General features: G+C 37.2%; 1 protein-coding gene across 1 annotated transcript in view; it reads left to right on the forward strand.

Annotated features, from left to right (window-relative positions):
- PDE7A (phosphodiesterase 7A) overlaps window positions 1-16376 on the forward strand; it is a 71305-nt gene that overhangs the window by 24948 nt on the left and 29981 nt on the right. Inside the window, exons 4-6 of the mRNA XM_006880526.1 lie at window positions 3238-3389; window positions 4823-4886; window positions 13106-13201. Coding sequence (XP_006880588.1) covers window positions 3238-3389; window positions 4823-4886; window positions 13106-13201 — 312 coding nt within the window. The remainder of the gene's footprint in view (window positions 1-3237; window positions 3390-4822; window positions 4887-13105; window positions 13202-16376) is intronic.

The raw sequence follows: 16376 nt of genomic DNA on the forward strand, positions 1-16376 counted from the left end.
ATGCTCATGAAGCCATACTCTCGACTTTGAAATGTTTTTTAGATAACTTTTCTGTAATGAAGAATAAATATGCATTCTGCAGCATTGTTCAGAAGTTATCTTAATGCCTTAGCTCTAATTCACTGTTACACTTCTACTTACCTTTTTAAGGTTACATTGGTAGAATAGAAATTATAATCTTTATGGACTGTTGTGGTAACCAATTTTTGTGAGCTTATATTTGTAAGACACCTAAGTGCCTTTTAAATGCAGGGATTGAGGCCCTAGAATTATAAGAAATCAATTTCATGTCTGCCCTACATGCTGGGGCCATCTCCTGCTGTCTCGTCCAGTTATTTTATAGGAGTAAGACTGTAGGGGCCATGACACACGCTTCTATTCCTGTGCATTATTAGCCCTTTTACTTCTGGGTTTACTCTTGTGCATACCTAAATCAAAAGAACTTGAATAATGCTGTACAGAGATTGTTTTTCATAGCCATGAAAATAAATAATACTGTAGAGAATAGAGAAGCCATATAAATAATAGTGTAAGCACAGACTTTGTAAACGTCTATGTTTTTAAGTTCTGCTGTCCCTCATATTAGGTATGTTGTTACTGTTGGTTTGTACCATCTAGTCAGAACTGGCCCATAGCTCATCCTCCGGGGATTTTTGTTTTTGGTTTTTTTTTTTCAGAGGCAATTAATCGCACAGGAGGAGATTGCCCATCCTTCATATTATTTAATCTCTTTCAAGTTTAGGGTTCTAGTTTGTAAAATGGAGGATAGTAATATTTGTCTTTTGAGATCTTTCTTTGAGTACTACATGAGCTGGCATTTCAGAGTACACCTGGAACATTGCTTTCGCAGGATTTCAGCTACCATCACTTCCTCATCTAAACTACACTTTGTTTAAACATAATTACCTTAGAGTAATACTTTTGCTATCTTGGTTCTCATCCTTTTTATATAAGTTGTATTGATAAAGATCAGAAGTATTATCCACAGTTGTTCTAGACACTTTGCATTTTAAACCCACTGGTATGAAAAAAATGCTTTCTTTGAAGCAAAGCTGATTAGATTTTATAGAAATTATGGATTTACTCAGTAAATTTACAGATGATATTACCTTGAATCTCTGCATGGTGCACTCAGATTGGTATACTCAGCAGCAAACTAAAAAGTTGGAGTCCACACATAGATGTATTGGGGAAAAGACCTAGAAATTGATTTTGCAAAACTTAGCTGTTGAAAACCCTCGGTGCTCACTTCTGCGCTAATACACACTGAGCAGTCATGAGTCAGGATTGAATTGACGCAGCTAGTACTGACATAATATCTTGGCAGCATGTTAAACTTTGAAGTACAAAAAGGGGGTGGGGAATCCTTGTATTTGAGGTCATCTTCTGTGAAAGGAGGCAGATAAGCGAGCATTTACAATAAAATATTAGAGAGAGATACTAGATGTAAGTGTAGGAAGTTTTGGAAATTTCAAGGAGATGTTATCCATCTCTCTCACATAACAGGCGTGTGAGTAGGAATTCAGTTGTTCCTCCCAGGGAGAAAGAGATCGGAGTTAAGGAGCCATTGAATGCTTTTATTTAGAGAAACATGGGCAAATTTGGAGTTTAGTGTAATTACCAGAAGCAGTAGCATCAATGTCAATGTCATCATCACTTAGATTCCTGCCATTTGTTTAATACCTACTATATATCAGATTCTTTTATGCATTATCCAGCACTGATTAAATCAGATATTATGGTCTCAGGTTTATAGATGAGGAAACCTAGTACTGTAAGTTGGTAGAAGAGAATGGGACACAGAAGAGAGTATGCTTGAGTGACTACTATTTTACCTGGTTAATGCAAGTCACTAAAGGTCAAAGGTCATGATCTCTTTATAGTATGAACATTTCACAGAACTGGATTTTAGAATTTAAAAATAAGGTTTTTTACCTCTGAGTAGCTCGTAACTCAAGTCTATGCTTTCAATTGGTACTGAATCAAAGAAACTTCAGTTTTCTTTGATTTGTAACATGGGAGGGGGAAATGGCTTTTACTCTTATTTAAAGATGTAATATTTGTCTTTAATCCGTAAACAACATCTTTCCTGAGGTTTTCACTTTGCACAATTTTATCACTGTCCTTTAGAACCATCTTTTTTTTTCCTAATAAAATTCCCCTTCTAAAGCATCCCCAGTGATATCATTAGGACTTGAAATGTTTTAATTTTATAATTATTACAGTCTTATGTGTAACTTGAGACCTATCTTTTCACTGTGAAAGGTAATATGAAATCAGATTCTAGTACATACAGTCCATGATGTCTGTATGGTGTGTTCACAGAAAATGATAGATAATAGTTCTTGAAAGGTATAAGAAAACAGATTCTTATTCCAGCTAGAATCTTCATGAAATTTCTAAGTGCTTCAAACCTTTTAAGATACAGCATTTAAGATACAGCAGTTGGTCCCTGATAGCTTGGAGTGACACAGTAACGAGGAGAGTCAGGGATAGGAGGAGGAAATGGAATATGTGTCTGCCTCCATGTGACTAGAACAACTGAACATTGCCCAGTTATCATTACTGAATGTTTTGATTAAAAATTCTACAGGTGAATCCTGATCAAAATGGGGGAGATGCTAAATGAAATATCAAATTATAAAAAACAAAACAAACACGGCTATTCTGGATAAATCCCTGAAACTACTGTCCCGAGATAATCTTTAAACATTAAATTGAAGATACTTCTCAAGTGTTCTTAAAGCCAAGCCAGAGTTTTAGCTTAGCTGGCAAAAGCTATCTGGTCTACCTTAAACATAAGGCTTTTTTAGGAACTACATAGAATCGAATTGATAGCAACTCAAAAGACTAGCTAAGAAATTCCATGGGCAGTAAGTTTGTTATTAGAACAGAACACTTTGAAAAAGGAAGATGAGAATGGTTGCAAAACAATATAATCAATGTCATTGAACAGGTAGAAATTAAAGTGCTGTATGTACTATGTGTATATTCTCAACAACAACAAAAATAAAATTTAAAAAGTAAAGTTGATGATTTAATTTTCCATTCTTAATTTTTCAGCTGAAAATAAACTACCTGTTCTCTTTGAGAGTTATACTGCATGATTAATTTTAAAAGTACTTTGATCCAGTGGTTGTAAGCATCCTTTATTCTACCTTTATAGAGTAAAAAGAAAAGTATTTCACAGTGGACACTGTGATTCGATACACTCACTTTTTACTGCTTTTATTTCAGCTCAATCTGAATGTGAAGTTTCTGTCTCTGCAAGGAGCCTCAGGAGGTTACTGAGTTTCCAGCGGTATCTTAGATCCTCCCGCTTTTTTCGTGGTACTACGGCTTCAAATTCTCTGAACATTTTAGATGATGATTATAATGGACAAGCTAAGGTGTGTACAGCTTTAAGAAAACATTATAATTATTATTATTAGTTATTATACTACTACTACTACTATCATTATTCTTTTGATATATTTAATGAAGAGCTTTACTCTCTGTGGTACTAATTTATAGAGACTCATTTGTGAAGGTAATTTGGGACCCTTTATTATTTTTTTTTTTTACAGCAGATGTTCGTTTTACAGTTTGTTAGAATAGAACAAGAGAAATTGCTTAAATAACTAAAATTATTAAAATATTTTAACTTACTTTATCATTAAGTAACAGATAGTTAGATTGAAGGTTAGTAAACTAAGTTTGTAGTGTTGGGCAGATCCTAGAGATGCCTTCATTTATAGATAAGGAAGTGTAGGCCTAGAAGGCTTAACGAACTTGTTCTGTGTTCACCCAGCTGATTAGAGGGAAAATCAGCAAAGGAAGTCTGCTCTCATGAATTTCAACCAAATGATTTTTCAGAGCCTCTTAGATCAGTACAGCATTTGAGGATTTGAACATATTTAAACTGAATCCAGTGGTTGTAAGCATTATTTATTGTATCTTTATAGAATAAAAATAAAATATCTTAATCAAGGTGTAAGTTTAATGAGCTTAGCTTTGACCAAATGAGAATTTTCAACATATATTTATATAGGATATAATCTAGTTGGAATTTAAGGTTTTTGTGGGATTCATTAACTTGGCTTAAATATTCACTATGCTAAAAATTAATATAGTGAGTGTTACTATTTCATTCAAAAGGGTATTTAAAGAATATCAGTTTTAACATAATATAAATAAATTCTATTTTTTAAAAAATAGAGTGGCCAATAAGTGTTGTATATAGTATATGCTAGATTCTGGAATTAGATTGTCTGGTTTAAAATACCAGCCCTGTCATTTTCTAGCTAAGAAAGTTCCTTTTACCTTCCCCCTCCTCGAGTTCCCCATCCATAAAATGAGATTTGCAGGTAGTATCTGCTTTACTGTGTTGTCAGTAGGAAAGAACAAGAAAATATTTATAATAGTTTCTGGAATGTAGTAAGATCTCAATAGTAGTTGCAACTTATTTTAACTAGATTTTTAAAATCTACTTTCTCAAACATGCAATTTTTGAACCACACAAAACTAATGTTAGATTGTATTAAGATTTATTAATGTTCTTGAGATTATAGGAATAAATGAAAATAGATACTGTCTTTATCTATACATCCATTAATTGGGAAAAATAAGACAATGTTTTAGTATCAAATAAAGTTTATTCTTTTGGACTTCAGTCTCTTTTGGAGTTGTTGGAATAGTCCTGATTAAAAGGAAAGTTAATTGGCATTTCTTAAAATCAGTCAATCACCTTCCATTTTCATTAACTTCTCTATGGACTGTCTACAAAAGATAGAGAATGTTATGGAAATTAAATTACAGTAGGAATGTCTGGTTTTCATTTCAGTGTATGCTGGAAAAAGTTGGAAATTGGAATTTTGATATCTTTCTATTTGATAGACTAACAAATGGTAAGTGAAGAATTTGACTTATTCAAGTTAATGTGGTTTTGTGGGTGACTACCCTGATGGTGCAGCCACGGTGGTTACTACTTTGTTTACTGATATTTCTGGACCCCTCTGTTGGAGGAGAGCATCGTTTGTCCCTTCTCTAGTGGCTGGTCTGTGAATCTATATAATCAACTTTACAGTTTTCTTTTTTGATTATTACTCTTAACAGCAATCAGAAGTAATCATCATCATTGCTTGGCTATCTCTCGTTAATGTGATTATTACTTATGATTGCAAGTGAATATTCATTCTGTGTTCTTGACTTTCCTTCTTTGAATTATGTCACTGACCATGACATTTACTTGTATGATATTTCCGTGTTAATAGCCATGATTAAAGACCTCTAAGTGGTAGGCTTTCTCATAGTACTGATGTTCTCAGGCTTCTCTTTCCATGCACACTTGAGTTGATATTGCGTATTTTATGCATATTTTGTTGTCAGCAGTGCTTCTACTGGTGAGGTGAGGGAAGAGCTTGCTGCTTTAAGACAGCTTTTCAGGATCTAAGGGAAGGATGTGTCGTTTGGAAAACTGCCCACAAATGATTCCTTTATCCCCCCTGGGTTTTTTGTTTTGAAGTGGGAGAGGGTGTTTAGTTTTCCTATTCTTTCTGGAAAAATAACACTTTCTTTGTGAACAGAAGCACAGTTCCCATTGGGAATTAATTTTATTGAGCTATAAAGTTTGCCATAATTCTTGGTGATGTGTGTAGTTCAGCTAATGTAGTTCAGCCCTTTTTGTATCCAGATAACTTTTTAATAAAATAGAGCAGAGGGGAAGGAACTCTGAGTAGAATTCAATTCTAGAGGAAAATGAAATAAATATGTGGGTCACAAATGTACTTTGATTTCTCTTTTTTTCTTATTTCACATTGAAATGAAGATTCTTTTGTAAGGAAGCCAATATGTAAAGCCGATGGATAAACAAGTAATACTACTTTGTTCATCTTGAGAATCAGTGTGGATCTAGACATTTTTTTGCTTCATGCTGTCCTTAGATCTGTGGCCATGCATAGCAAGATGCTGTTGTAGCCACGTTCAGTTCATCTGCATGTTACAGAAAGAAAGTAGATTGGACTGATTGTAGGCCAAAGTGAAATGTGATGTTTGCTAAGCTTCTTTCACCCTGTCTGCCTTTTTATTATCTACCATTTCTTACCATTTCTCGTCTACCTCTTTTTCTTTTGATGACCTAGAATGGCCTAGCCTGGTAACACTGGGCAGTTTATACTATAATTTACATACTCGTTTTTCCAACCTTCAGCCACCTTTTTCTTAAGAATATAGAGAGTGTACCTTAAAAAGACCCAGGGAGTCCCTGGGTAGTATGTTCAAGTGGTCAAGTGTTCAGCTATTCACCGAAAATGGAGAGTTTCAAACCCACCCAAAGACACCATGTGTTTATGCATATGACATCTTCATAATACGACCTTGTGATATCTGTTCTGGCTATGTGAGAAAGTCTCCTTTTCCATCTAACTTCCTGGCTGTTAGCAGTATCCCAGAACATTTGATCGTTCTAATGCGAAACTTATACTTGGACCAGGAGGCAGTCGTCAGAACAGAGCAAGGGAACACTGCATGGTTCAAAATTGGGAAGGGCGTACGCCAGGGATGCATCCTATCTCCATACCTTTTCAACCTATATGCAGAACAGATTATCCGGGAGGCTGGGCGCTATGAGGAGAAATGTGGGGTCAGGATTGGTGGACGATTTATCAACAATCTGCGTTATGCGGATGACACAACCCTGCTTGCTGAAACTGAGGAGGACCTGAAGCGCCTGCTGCAGAGTGTCAAGGACTGCAGCCTACAATATGGATTGAGGCTCAATGTCAAGAAGACAAAGATTCTCACCACTGGACCAATCGGCAGCATCAGGATGGATGGTGAAGAGATTGAGATTGTACACAGCTTTAGTTTGCTTGGCTCCACAGTCAACAGTCTTGGCACCCGCAGCCAGGAAATTAAAAGGCACATTGCCATGGGAAAGTCTGCTGTTAGGGACCTCTCCAAAGTACTGAAGAGCAGTGGTGTCTCTCTGGAGACTAAGGTGCATCTGATACAGGCCATGGTCTTTGCAATCACCTGTTATGCATCAGAGAGTTGGACAATGACCAAGGAGGATAGAAGGAGAACTGATGCCTTTGAGCTGTGGTGCTGGAGAAGAGTACTGAGAATACCATGGACTGCTAGGAAAACGAACAGATTTGTCCTGGAGAGGGTTAAACCGGGTGGCTCCTTGGAGGCAAGGATTCTGAGGCTCCGTCTAACTTACTTTGGACATGTAGTGAGGAGAGACCGGTCCTTGGAGAGGGACATCATGCTTGGGAGGGTGGAGGGACGGCGCAGGAGAGGAAGGCCTCTCCTTCCTGAGGTGGATTGATTCAGTGACTGGGATAATTGGGATGGGAGTGTCAGAGACAGTGCGATTGGCACAGGACAGAGCGGAGTTTAGGGCTGTTGTACATAGGGTCGCTATGAGTCGCAGGCGACTCAACGGCACATAACAACAACAACAACAATGAAAACTTTATGCTTAAAAAAAAATACAGGGAGTGTAATGCCTGGTGGCCTGGCCTTTTCTAGATTTGAGAAATTTTCTTTTCTTAAGACAACACAACTACTTTTGTTATTATTAAAAGATAAATATAAATAAAACAATGCCACTCTTAACACTTTCTAGGTTTAGTACTATTTAAACCCTTTTAACAGTCTATAACTTGTTGTTAGTATCCGGGAACACTGGTCAGTCATTTAATTTGTTGATTATTCCCCTCTATGTCATATTCTTTAGAAGTACAGACCTTCCTAGTCAGGAGGTCTTGGTGTATTAAAAGTGGAGTAAGAGTGGCCGTGTGCTGGTGAGGAGAAAGTAGCCCCCAGTCCACATTAACTAACTGAGCACTTTCCTTTGCCTTTAATGGCCTTATTCCTTAAAATTTATTTGTGAATAGAATGGCAAAATGATTTCTTCTTCAGGTTGATTCCAGATCATTAGGGCTTAGAAATTGCTGATTTTATGAAAACTATATCCTTGAAATGCCCCCTAGAGAGATATATTATTATATATATCACCCAAAACTTTGTAATGCCATGCCTGAACTTCTGACAATGGAATTTATACCCAGTGCATATGGAGAAAACATCAGGGCATATACTACAATTAGAAGGAGTTATTTCTTCATTAGGTTTAAGGGGTCCCCGGTCATGGGGACCTGGAAGCCACTGACTGTCTTTAGTATAAATAGGTACTGGAGCATCAAACCAATGAACTACTTAAATAAGGGAGGATTAAGAATATATGCCCAATAGCTGGTATTATCTGCTATTCCTACCTGAGTCAATATAGCAAACATAGCTAAAAACAAATGTTCAGAAGATACTGGTTTCCCTGTCTTTTGTAATACTTTTTGTCCTTCCATTGTTAATTTCTTTATCTAGCTCCATGTGGGTAACTTGACCTTTTTAGTCTCTGGTAATGGTCCCAGTGTTTCACACTTCTTCAGTGTCATCATATTCATCCATTCTGCAGCTCTTTTCTCGCCGAAGTGTAGTCTCTTTCCGCTCATCTCGGAGTTTCACGTTTCTTGATGGCACCCACAGCATCTCGGAGCCTGTAGAGATACAAGCAAATCCTCAAGCTCATCTAATACAAATCCCTTTTTCCGTTCATTAGTTAGAGGTTCCTTAAAATATATAGACTGATTCAATTCTTGAGATGGTTATAATACTCAGTGCCTCTCAGCTGAAGTTTCTTTTTTTTTTAACGTTTAAAAAATTTAAAGTAAATAAGGCTTTTTGTAAAATAGTTCAAAGAGATGATAATTGTCCTATCCCATCTCCCCCCTTTTGTTTTTTCAATAGTTTGTAAACTCAAATTAGGCTTTTCTGTTATAGCTTGTCCTTGATTATGATTAATGTTTCATGTTTTGAGAAATTCTTGTGTATTCTTAAAATTGTAAGCAGGAGCATTATCAATTTAATACTTTATGGTAGACCCATCATAGTAAAAGTTTCAATTAAGTGTTGAATTATATACTCTGATTTTTTTTTTCCTGATAAAGTAAGTAAACCAGGTTTGGAAGCAGCAGTCACATCCACTTCCTAAACCACATGCCTCTGGAAATTTTATGAACTTGGAGAAACAACAATAACTTTGGAAAGGCATTAAATCTTTTTTTCGTAGAGTTGCTGTGAGTCAGCCTTGACTCAGTGGCAATCAGCAACAACAACAAACAGTTAGTATGCATATTCAATTAACTATTAACTCAGAATTCATTAAAATTGAGTCAGAACCATCTCATAGCTGACCTTCCTTCCAGCGAGTTTGCATGGCTAGAAACTGCCTGTTTTTCTCTCGTGGGATCCACTGATAGATTCGAACTGCCAGAGAGGCATAACCTTTGGGTTAATAGCACAACTCCCTCCAGACTATGGCACCAGAACTCTCTCGATTGCTGCAACTACCTGAAAATGGATTCTTTACTTAGAGATTATTGGGAAACTATAAAATGAGTAAAAGAAGTGTGAGACAGCCTTACTTGACATGTGCTTAGAATATCCACAGTACAAAAATGAATTCCCATAAGGACAGACATCAAATGTACAGCTCTACTACAGGGTCTGAATTCCATTGTAGTGGCCACACAGATCTCACAGAACCATATTCATGGTTTGGAGGGTTTTTTTGGGAAATCAGGTTGGCATCAGGATACAATTCCTCAGTCAGGACTTCTCAAAGTGCTCATAGGCCCTTTGACTTTCAGCCTCAAGGCTCAGGTCAATGTTACAAAATTCCCTTCTTGTTGTATACTATCGAGTTGGAACTGACCTATAGCTGACCCTCCAGTGGATTTTCAGAGGCAGTAAATTGCATAGGAGTGGATTGCCCATATTTCTTCCACTGAGCAACTGGTTGATTTGAACTGCATATCTTTGCTTTGTCAGAACAGATCCCTACCTCTAAGCCACCAGTGGCATCCACTTCCTAAACAACATGTCTTTGCAGAGTAGGAACTTTGAGAAACAATGATAGTTATAGAAAGGCTCCAGGTCTTTTGTTTATAGGGTCACTATGAGTCCTGCTCAACTCGACGGCAGTCAACACAAGAAGTCACCAGAGCGTCGTTAGTCTTACCAATTACGATGTCACCCTTCTTACCTCTAGCAGACTTGTATGAAGGACCCTGGCTCTGGCTCAGTGGGGCAGCAGTCTCAAGGCAGCCCTGTTTCATGTCAGTCTCTGGTTCTCTGCTGAGGTGGCTGTTGCTCTCATGTAGATCCCAGTCTGTCTGGTGCAGCAATCTCTGAACAGGAGAATGTGCACTGCACTGACTGCCTCTTTTTTCCCTGCTGGTAGTGAGAGTCCTAACTCTACTGCTAAATCAGCTCAGATTTACTTTGGGGAAAACTGACCAATCCCATAATGGTTAGTTTAAACTCACTTTATTTCAAGTTTCTGCCCAGTCATATGGTGAAAGTCAAAGCCAATGGCTAGGAACACCATTTTGAACAATAAAACAATGATACCATGGAAACAAATGGGTAGAAGATAAAAAAGTCATTTTCTATGCTATGTGTAATTAGAGATACTTCCTTTACAAAATATTTTAGCCTAAAATGAATTCTAGATTATATATGTCCATGATATCTGAGAATATACTCCTCCCTTTTGGCCTAATCCAGTACTTTCTACATCCCTTATGCTGATAACATAGAAGAGGAGAAAGAAATCAAATGGCCCCCAGCTTCTCCCCTCCAAAGATAGTACCTGCTTAGAATTATTGTCTGCTAGAACACTGCTGATACTCCTTTTACAGGCAAGAGGTGGGGTGGCTCAGATAGCACAATAGGGCTTATCTCCCTGCAAGTGACCTGGTACCTGAGGACAGGTAGGAATTCTACCCTTTGGTATATATTTATGAGGATAGCTTTTCTGTAAATACAGTTTTCATTTCCAAGAAAGTGTTTTATTTCCAAAAAAAATAGTTCTGTGCTTTTTTATTTTTTTTCTGTCTTATTATTTTTAAAGTATCAATTATCAATCCTTTTAAAAATATTTCATTTTTAAATATTCGTTTTTAAATATTGATTTATGTAAAAAGGTGAGAGATATTATGCTCTCTGTGTTCTTACTCACTGGGATGAAAATATACAGCTGGTACTTTGTGAAATGAAAAGGGGACAGTTGGATGCAGCTGTTGAATTTGATGTGTGTGGCTTTGGATTTGTATGAAGCCCTGGTGGGGAGCATTGCTGAGTCTTTTCCTGGGTCCCCAGGAGAGGGCACTTTCCCCATTAGATTACAGCTTTCTTTTTTCTTTCAGACACTAGAAATTGACAGTTTACTTAGATTTGGAAAATTATTTCTGAAGAACCCCTTTGCTTGACTTTAACATAAGAATGAATATACATTCTGACATTTCTGTGTCTATCTGAAGAAAAGTAGGTTGGTAACACTGTACTAAGTGAACACAGCTCACTTTATCAATATGTCCATCCACGTGGGCCCATGTGTTACCATTATCAGTGCTTGAATGCACTTTACCACTTTTTTTTTAAGTGTTAAGTATTTAAAAAAATTTTTATCTATTGGAGAGAGATATATGGTAAGTTTTTAAAAGTGTCTTTTGCCCTTCCACATCCTTCTCAACAAAGCTTATGCAAATACTGCTCCAAATAAATTACTTTTTCCTTAGCCATCGTCTTCTGTGGAGAATTATTGGATAACAAGTTCAGCCAAATAATGTTACATTATCTTTTGTACATACAGTTGCTAGAAAACTCAATGTGCAGTTAGTTGCAGCCTTTATGCATTTTACTAAGAAGTATAGACACTTTCAGAGAAAACACAAATCCTGTTTATGCTTTGCCCACTTATAAGATTGGTGTTATGTGCCGTCGAGTCAGCACTGACCCATATCTGACCCTCCAGCAGGTTTTCAGGAGCAAAAAATAGCATGCAAGGAGATTGCTCATCTTTTTTCACCATATGAGATTATGTCCCTTTAAAATATTTTATCAGATCATCCTCCTTTAAAATGTATTTTGAAACAGCAAACCCACTCCTATCATGTTGGCTCTAACTTGGAGTGACCTTGTCAGACAGAATAGAACTGCTCAGTGATTTTAAAAATAGCAGTGTTCGTTTTTTCTTTTCAAACTTAATTTCTATACATAATGTGACTCTAGCCATTGACAGCTGAGTGGAAGTTGTAGGTTTAAGAAGGCTATAATCATTGCATGAACTCTTGGGAAACTTAAGATGTTCTAGAAATAGAAAAATGAAAGCTGGAGGGACCAAAAGATGAATTATTTTTTGTTTGAAAATGTGTAGCTTCTTTTTTTTTAAGTTTTTAAAATTTATTTTATTATTTTGTGTGTGTGTGTGTGTACCATCAAATCAGATCTGACTGGTACAGGAGGAGATTGTTCCTCCTTCTCCAGCAGAGCATCTGGTGGATTCAAACTGTGCACCTCTTGGATTGCAGTGCAGCATCTTGCCACTAGGCCACCAGAGCTTGCCGAAAATGCGAAGCTTCTGATTGTTTACATATACATAGCTGAAGCATCAAAAAGTCATTCTAACTGTGCAGCACTCAGGAGCAATGATTTTGAAAAGTACTATATAACTTGGGAGAGGATGCAGAGAATTATGCTGAGTGAGGTAACACAGTCTTATAAGAACAAATACTACATAAACCCATTATGGTAAAAATAGAAGGATAACTAGTAAAACATGTATAGGAAGTCAGAGTGGGGAGGACTGAGAGTGGGTCAAGGCGAAACCACAGGGTTGCACAGTTTGGTAGGGGGAGAAGGAAATGGGAAGGATCTGGGCAAAAAGACAGGACAGCATTGGGCTAGGTCAAATGGTGATTAATTTTATAAAACAATGCAGGAGAATGATTGTATGAAATAATGTGAATGAAGAATGTATATGAACTTTGTAAGCAAACCAATTTTAAAAAGCTTCAAGAATTGAAAAAATCATTCTACTATTTACAGTGGAATAAAAGTATTATATTTAATGCTTATAACTGGTAAAATAAGATAGGAATTTTAGATACACAGAAAGTAGAAATTAGGTCTCCTTACTACACAGTTCATGTTTGGTGACACAACACAGTTACGTTGGCTTGTTTTTCCTGCTAATGTAATATTTCTTCTTTCTTTTTAGGAAATAGTCTAGTAAGTTTAACCTTTCATTTATTTAGTCTTCATGGATTAATTGAATGCTTCGATTTAGATATGGTGAAACTTCGTAGATTTTTAGGTAAGTAATATTAACACTTGATAATAAAACCATTTTTGTAAGAGTTTGTTTAAATAAAATATCGGCTCTGTCAGTAAGTTTGATATTACTGTATAACAAACTTCTCAAAATTTGGTGGCTTGAAGTATCAGGCACTGGCTGTGCTCTTGGGCCTGTGGGTCAGCTGAATCCTGCTCTGGCCTCAGGGCCTCTGCACACGTGTGCAGCTAGCCAGGAGATGAGCTGCAGCTTATTTTGCAGGTTTGGTCTGGGGCCTCAGCTGGAGAGCTGGCCTGACTTGGCTTTGTGCTACATGGTGTCTTTTTAAACTCAATTAAAAAGACACAGTGGAGTTTGGCACAATAATAGATTTGCATTAAAAGCAAAAAAGAAGGAAGCATTTATTCCTTTTTTAAGAGGCTGTGCTGGCAGCAGTGGCAGTGCTGTTTCCAAGGGGACAGCCAATTTCAGCCTTGGAAGACCTCAATTCAGGCTTCATTCCTGCTGCCTTCTGTGGCCAAAGCCTGCCACATGGGGGATGATGCCACCTCCTAGGGGAGGAGCTACAGTATCACAAATGCCGTGGATACCAGGAATGGTAGGGAGGTGGATGATGTCTCCACCAGGCATTGAGTTTAGTTACCACTTGATGAAAGCAGTGACACATTTTTTTATAATTTCTTGTGTTTTTGAAGGCTTGAACTTTAGAAGTTCATTGCACTTAGGTTTCCTTACCTGTGATCCCTGAAATGCTTTGATGTTAATGATTATTTTGAAGACAAATTTTGACTGTTTCATGCCAGAATGTGGTGTTAAATGTGTCAGATGATAATTTCATCCTAGTTGTGGGAAAAGAAGTGTTCTATCAAGTAAGAAACACCTTTGGGGGGGGAGAAGTACCAACAGTACATTCTTACCATTTTTAAGAGAATATTTTCATTCTACTTAAATAAGATACATTCACTACCTGGAACTTACTTTAAATGCACATTCATTTATAAAGCATATGCCTCTCTCTTTTGCTGTACTAAAATCCTCACCACTGGGCCAATAGGCAACGTCTTGATAGATTGAGAAAAAACTGAAGTTGTCAGCAATTTAATCTTATTTGGGTCCACGGTAAGAATACCTGTGGTACTAGGAGTCAATAAATTAAGACATGTACATTGGAAAAATAGGCTGACGGTGTCTTCTCTGAAGTGGTGTAAAGAGCAGTGGTGTTAATTTAAAAAGACTAAAGATGCATCTGATCCAGGCTAGGATCTTAAGAATTACTTGCTATGCATCTGAAAATTGGACAGCAAACGAGAATAACATAAAAATCGATGCCTTTGAATCATGGTGTTGGAGAAGAGTACTGAATATTCCATGTTCTACCAAAAGAACAAGCAAATATGTCTTGGAGAAATGCAGCCAGGATACTTTGGACATGTGGTCAGGAGAAGCCAGTCCTTGGAAGAAGACATCATATTTGGAAAGGTGGAAGGTCAGTGAAAGAGAGGAAGACCCTTAGAAAGATGAATAGACACAGTAACTGTAACAAAGGGCTCAACTATATCAGAGATGATGAGGATGGCACAGGATAAGGCAGACTTCAGATCTATTGTTCACACAGTCTCTTAATTTTTTTTAACTTCATTTATTCATGATTGTACTTTTCCCCCCTTCCTTCTCCACACCCATCTCCCACATTGCTCCCTTGTCCCAAACTGTTCTCATACGTATAATGTATAATCATATATTCCTTACAAACAGTTCTTCTCTTAATCTGTTCCAGTGCAGCATTCATTATCTGTTCAGCTCTTTCTAATTCCCTCCTCAACCCCCCCATGTCTCTCCTATTTTAGAACAGCAGTGCTGTACAATATTTTTCCTTTTGTGACTGAGATATTTCATTTAGCATAATGTCCTCAAGGCTCTACAATGTTGTGTTATGTTTTACTATTTTCTTTAGTTTTTCAACCCTGCATAATATTCCATTGTGTGGATGTACCATACTTTTTCCATCCATTCATTTCTTTATGGACACTTCCATCTCTTTGCTATTGTGAATAATGCAGCAGTAAACATGGAGGTGCGTACATCTGGTTGAATTGTAGCTCTAGTTTCTTTAGGGTATATTCCTATAGTGGAATTGCTAGGTCAAAGGGTATTTCTATTTCCAATTTTCTGGAAAAATGGCCAGACTGCCTTCCATGGTGGTTGTACCAATATACATTCCTACCAGCGGTGAATAAGAGTTCCAGTCTCTCTGCAGCCTCATCAGCATTTGTTGTTTGCTGTCCTTTTGAACTTTGCTATTGTTGGTGGGGTAAGATGGCATCTCATAGTTGTTTTGATTTGCATCTCCCCTAATAACTTGGGATTTTGAGCATTTCTTCATGTGTCTGTTTGCCATCTGAAAATCCTCTTTGATGAAGTGCCTATTTATATCCTGTGCTCATTTTGTGACTGGCTTGTTTACATTCTTGTTGTCAAGGTTCTGGAGTATTCTATAGATTTTAGGTAGAAGTCCCTTATCAGATATGTCATTGCCAAATATTTTACCCCAGTCTGTGGGTTTCCTTAAAAGGCTGTTTAAAGGGAGAGATCTATTTAAAAGGGATATATGAATGGCTATTCTTGTCATTACACAAGTCCAGAGTGAAGGCTGCATAGTGGAATGGACTTTGGGGGAGGGATTACATAACAATGAAAGAGTTTTTCTTTTCAAGAAGAAGAGTGATTTGAGGGGAGGGGAGTGGGCAGGGAGAAAAGTGCAACAATGAATGACTGGAAATCCTAAGTCTCTGTAAACTTTCATTAAAATTAAGAAATAATTTTTTTTAAAAAAAAAAAAAAGGCTGTTTAAAGTGAGCACTGATGGCTTAATGATAAGGAGTTTCCTGACAACCCAAATCGATGGGAGAAAAATAAGCAGTCACCTTCTGTATGATTTGCTGTCTCTGAAAATCTGTTGGAGGCTCAGCTATGAGTTGATTATGACTTCATGGTACATAACACTAATTTAAAGGGTGGGATAAAAAATAGACCCCCTTTTAATAGTGTACTCCATTCAGTAGTACCTCAGAGCAGGCTCACTTTACTCTGCAGTCACTGGATTGAAGTGTTGGGGCACTCAGCCCTTGGTGCAGACTTGAGGCAGTTATTTCTCAGCTCTGAGGGGTATACCTCACATCCCCTTAATCACCGTCTT

Source organism: Elephantulus edwardii, unplaced genomic scaffold (assembly GCF_000299155.1).
Source record: "Elephantulus edwardii isolate Elephantulus edwardi_28Jun2011 unplaced genomic scaffold, EleEdw1.0 scaffold00008, whole genome shotgun sequence".
NCBI classification, from domain to species: Eukaryota; Metazoa; Chordata; class Mammalia; order Macroscelidea; family Macroscelididae; genus Elephantulus; species Elephantulus edwardii.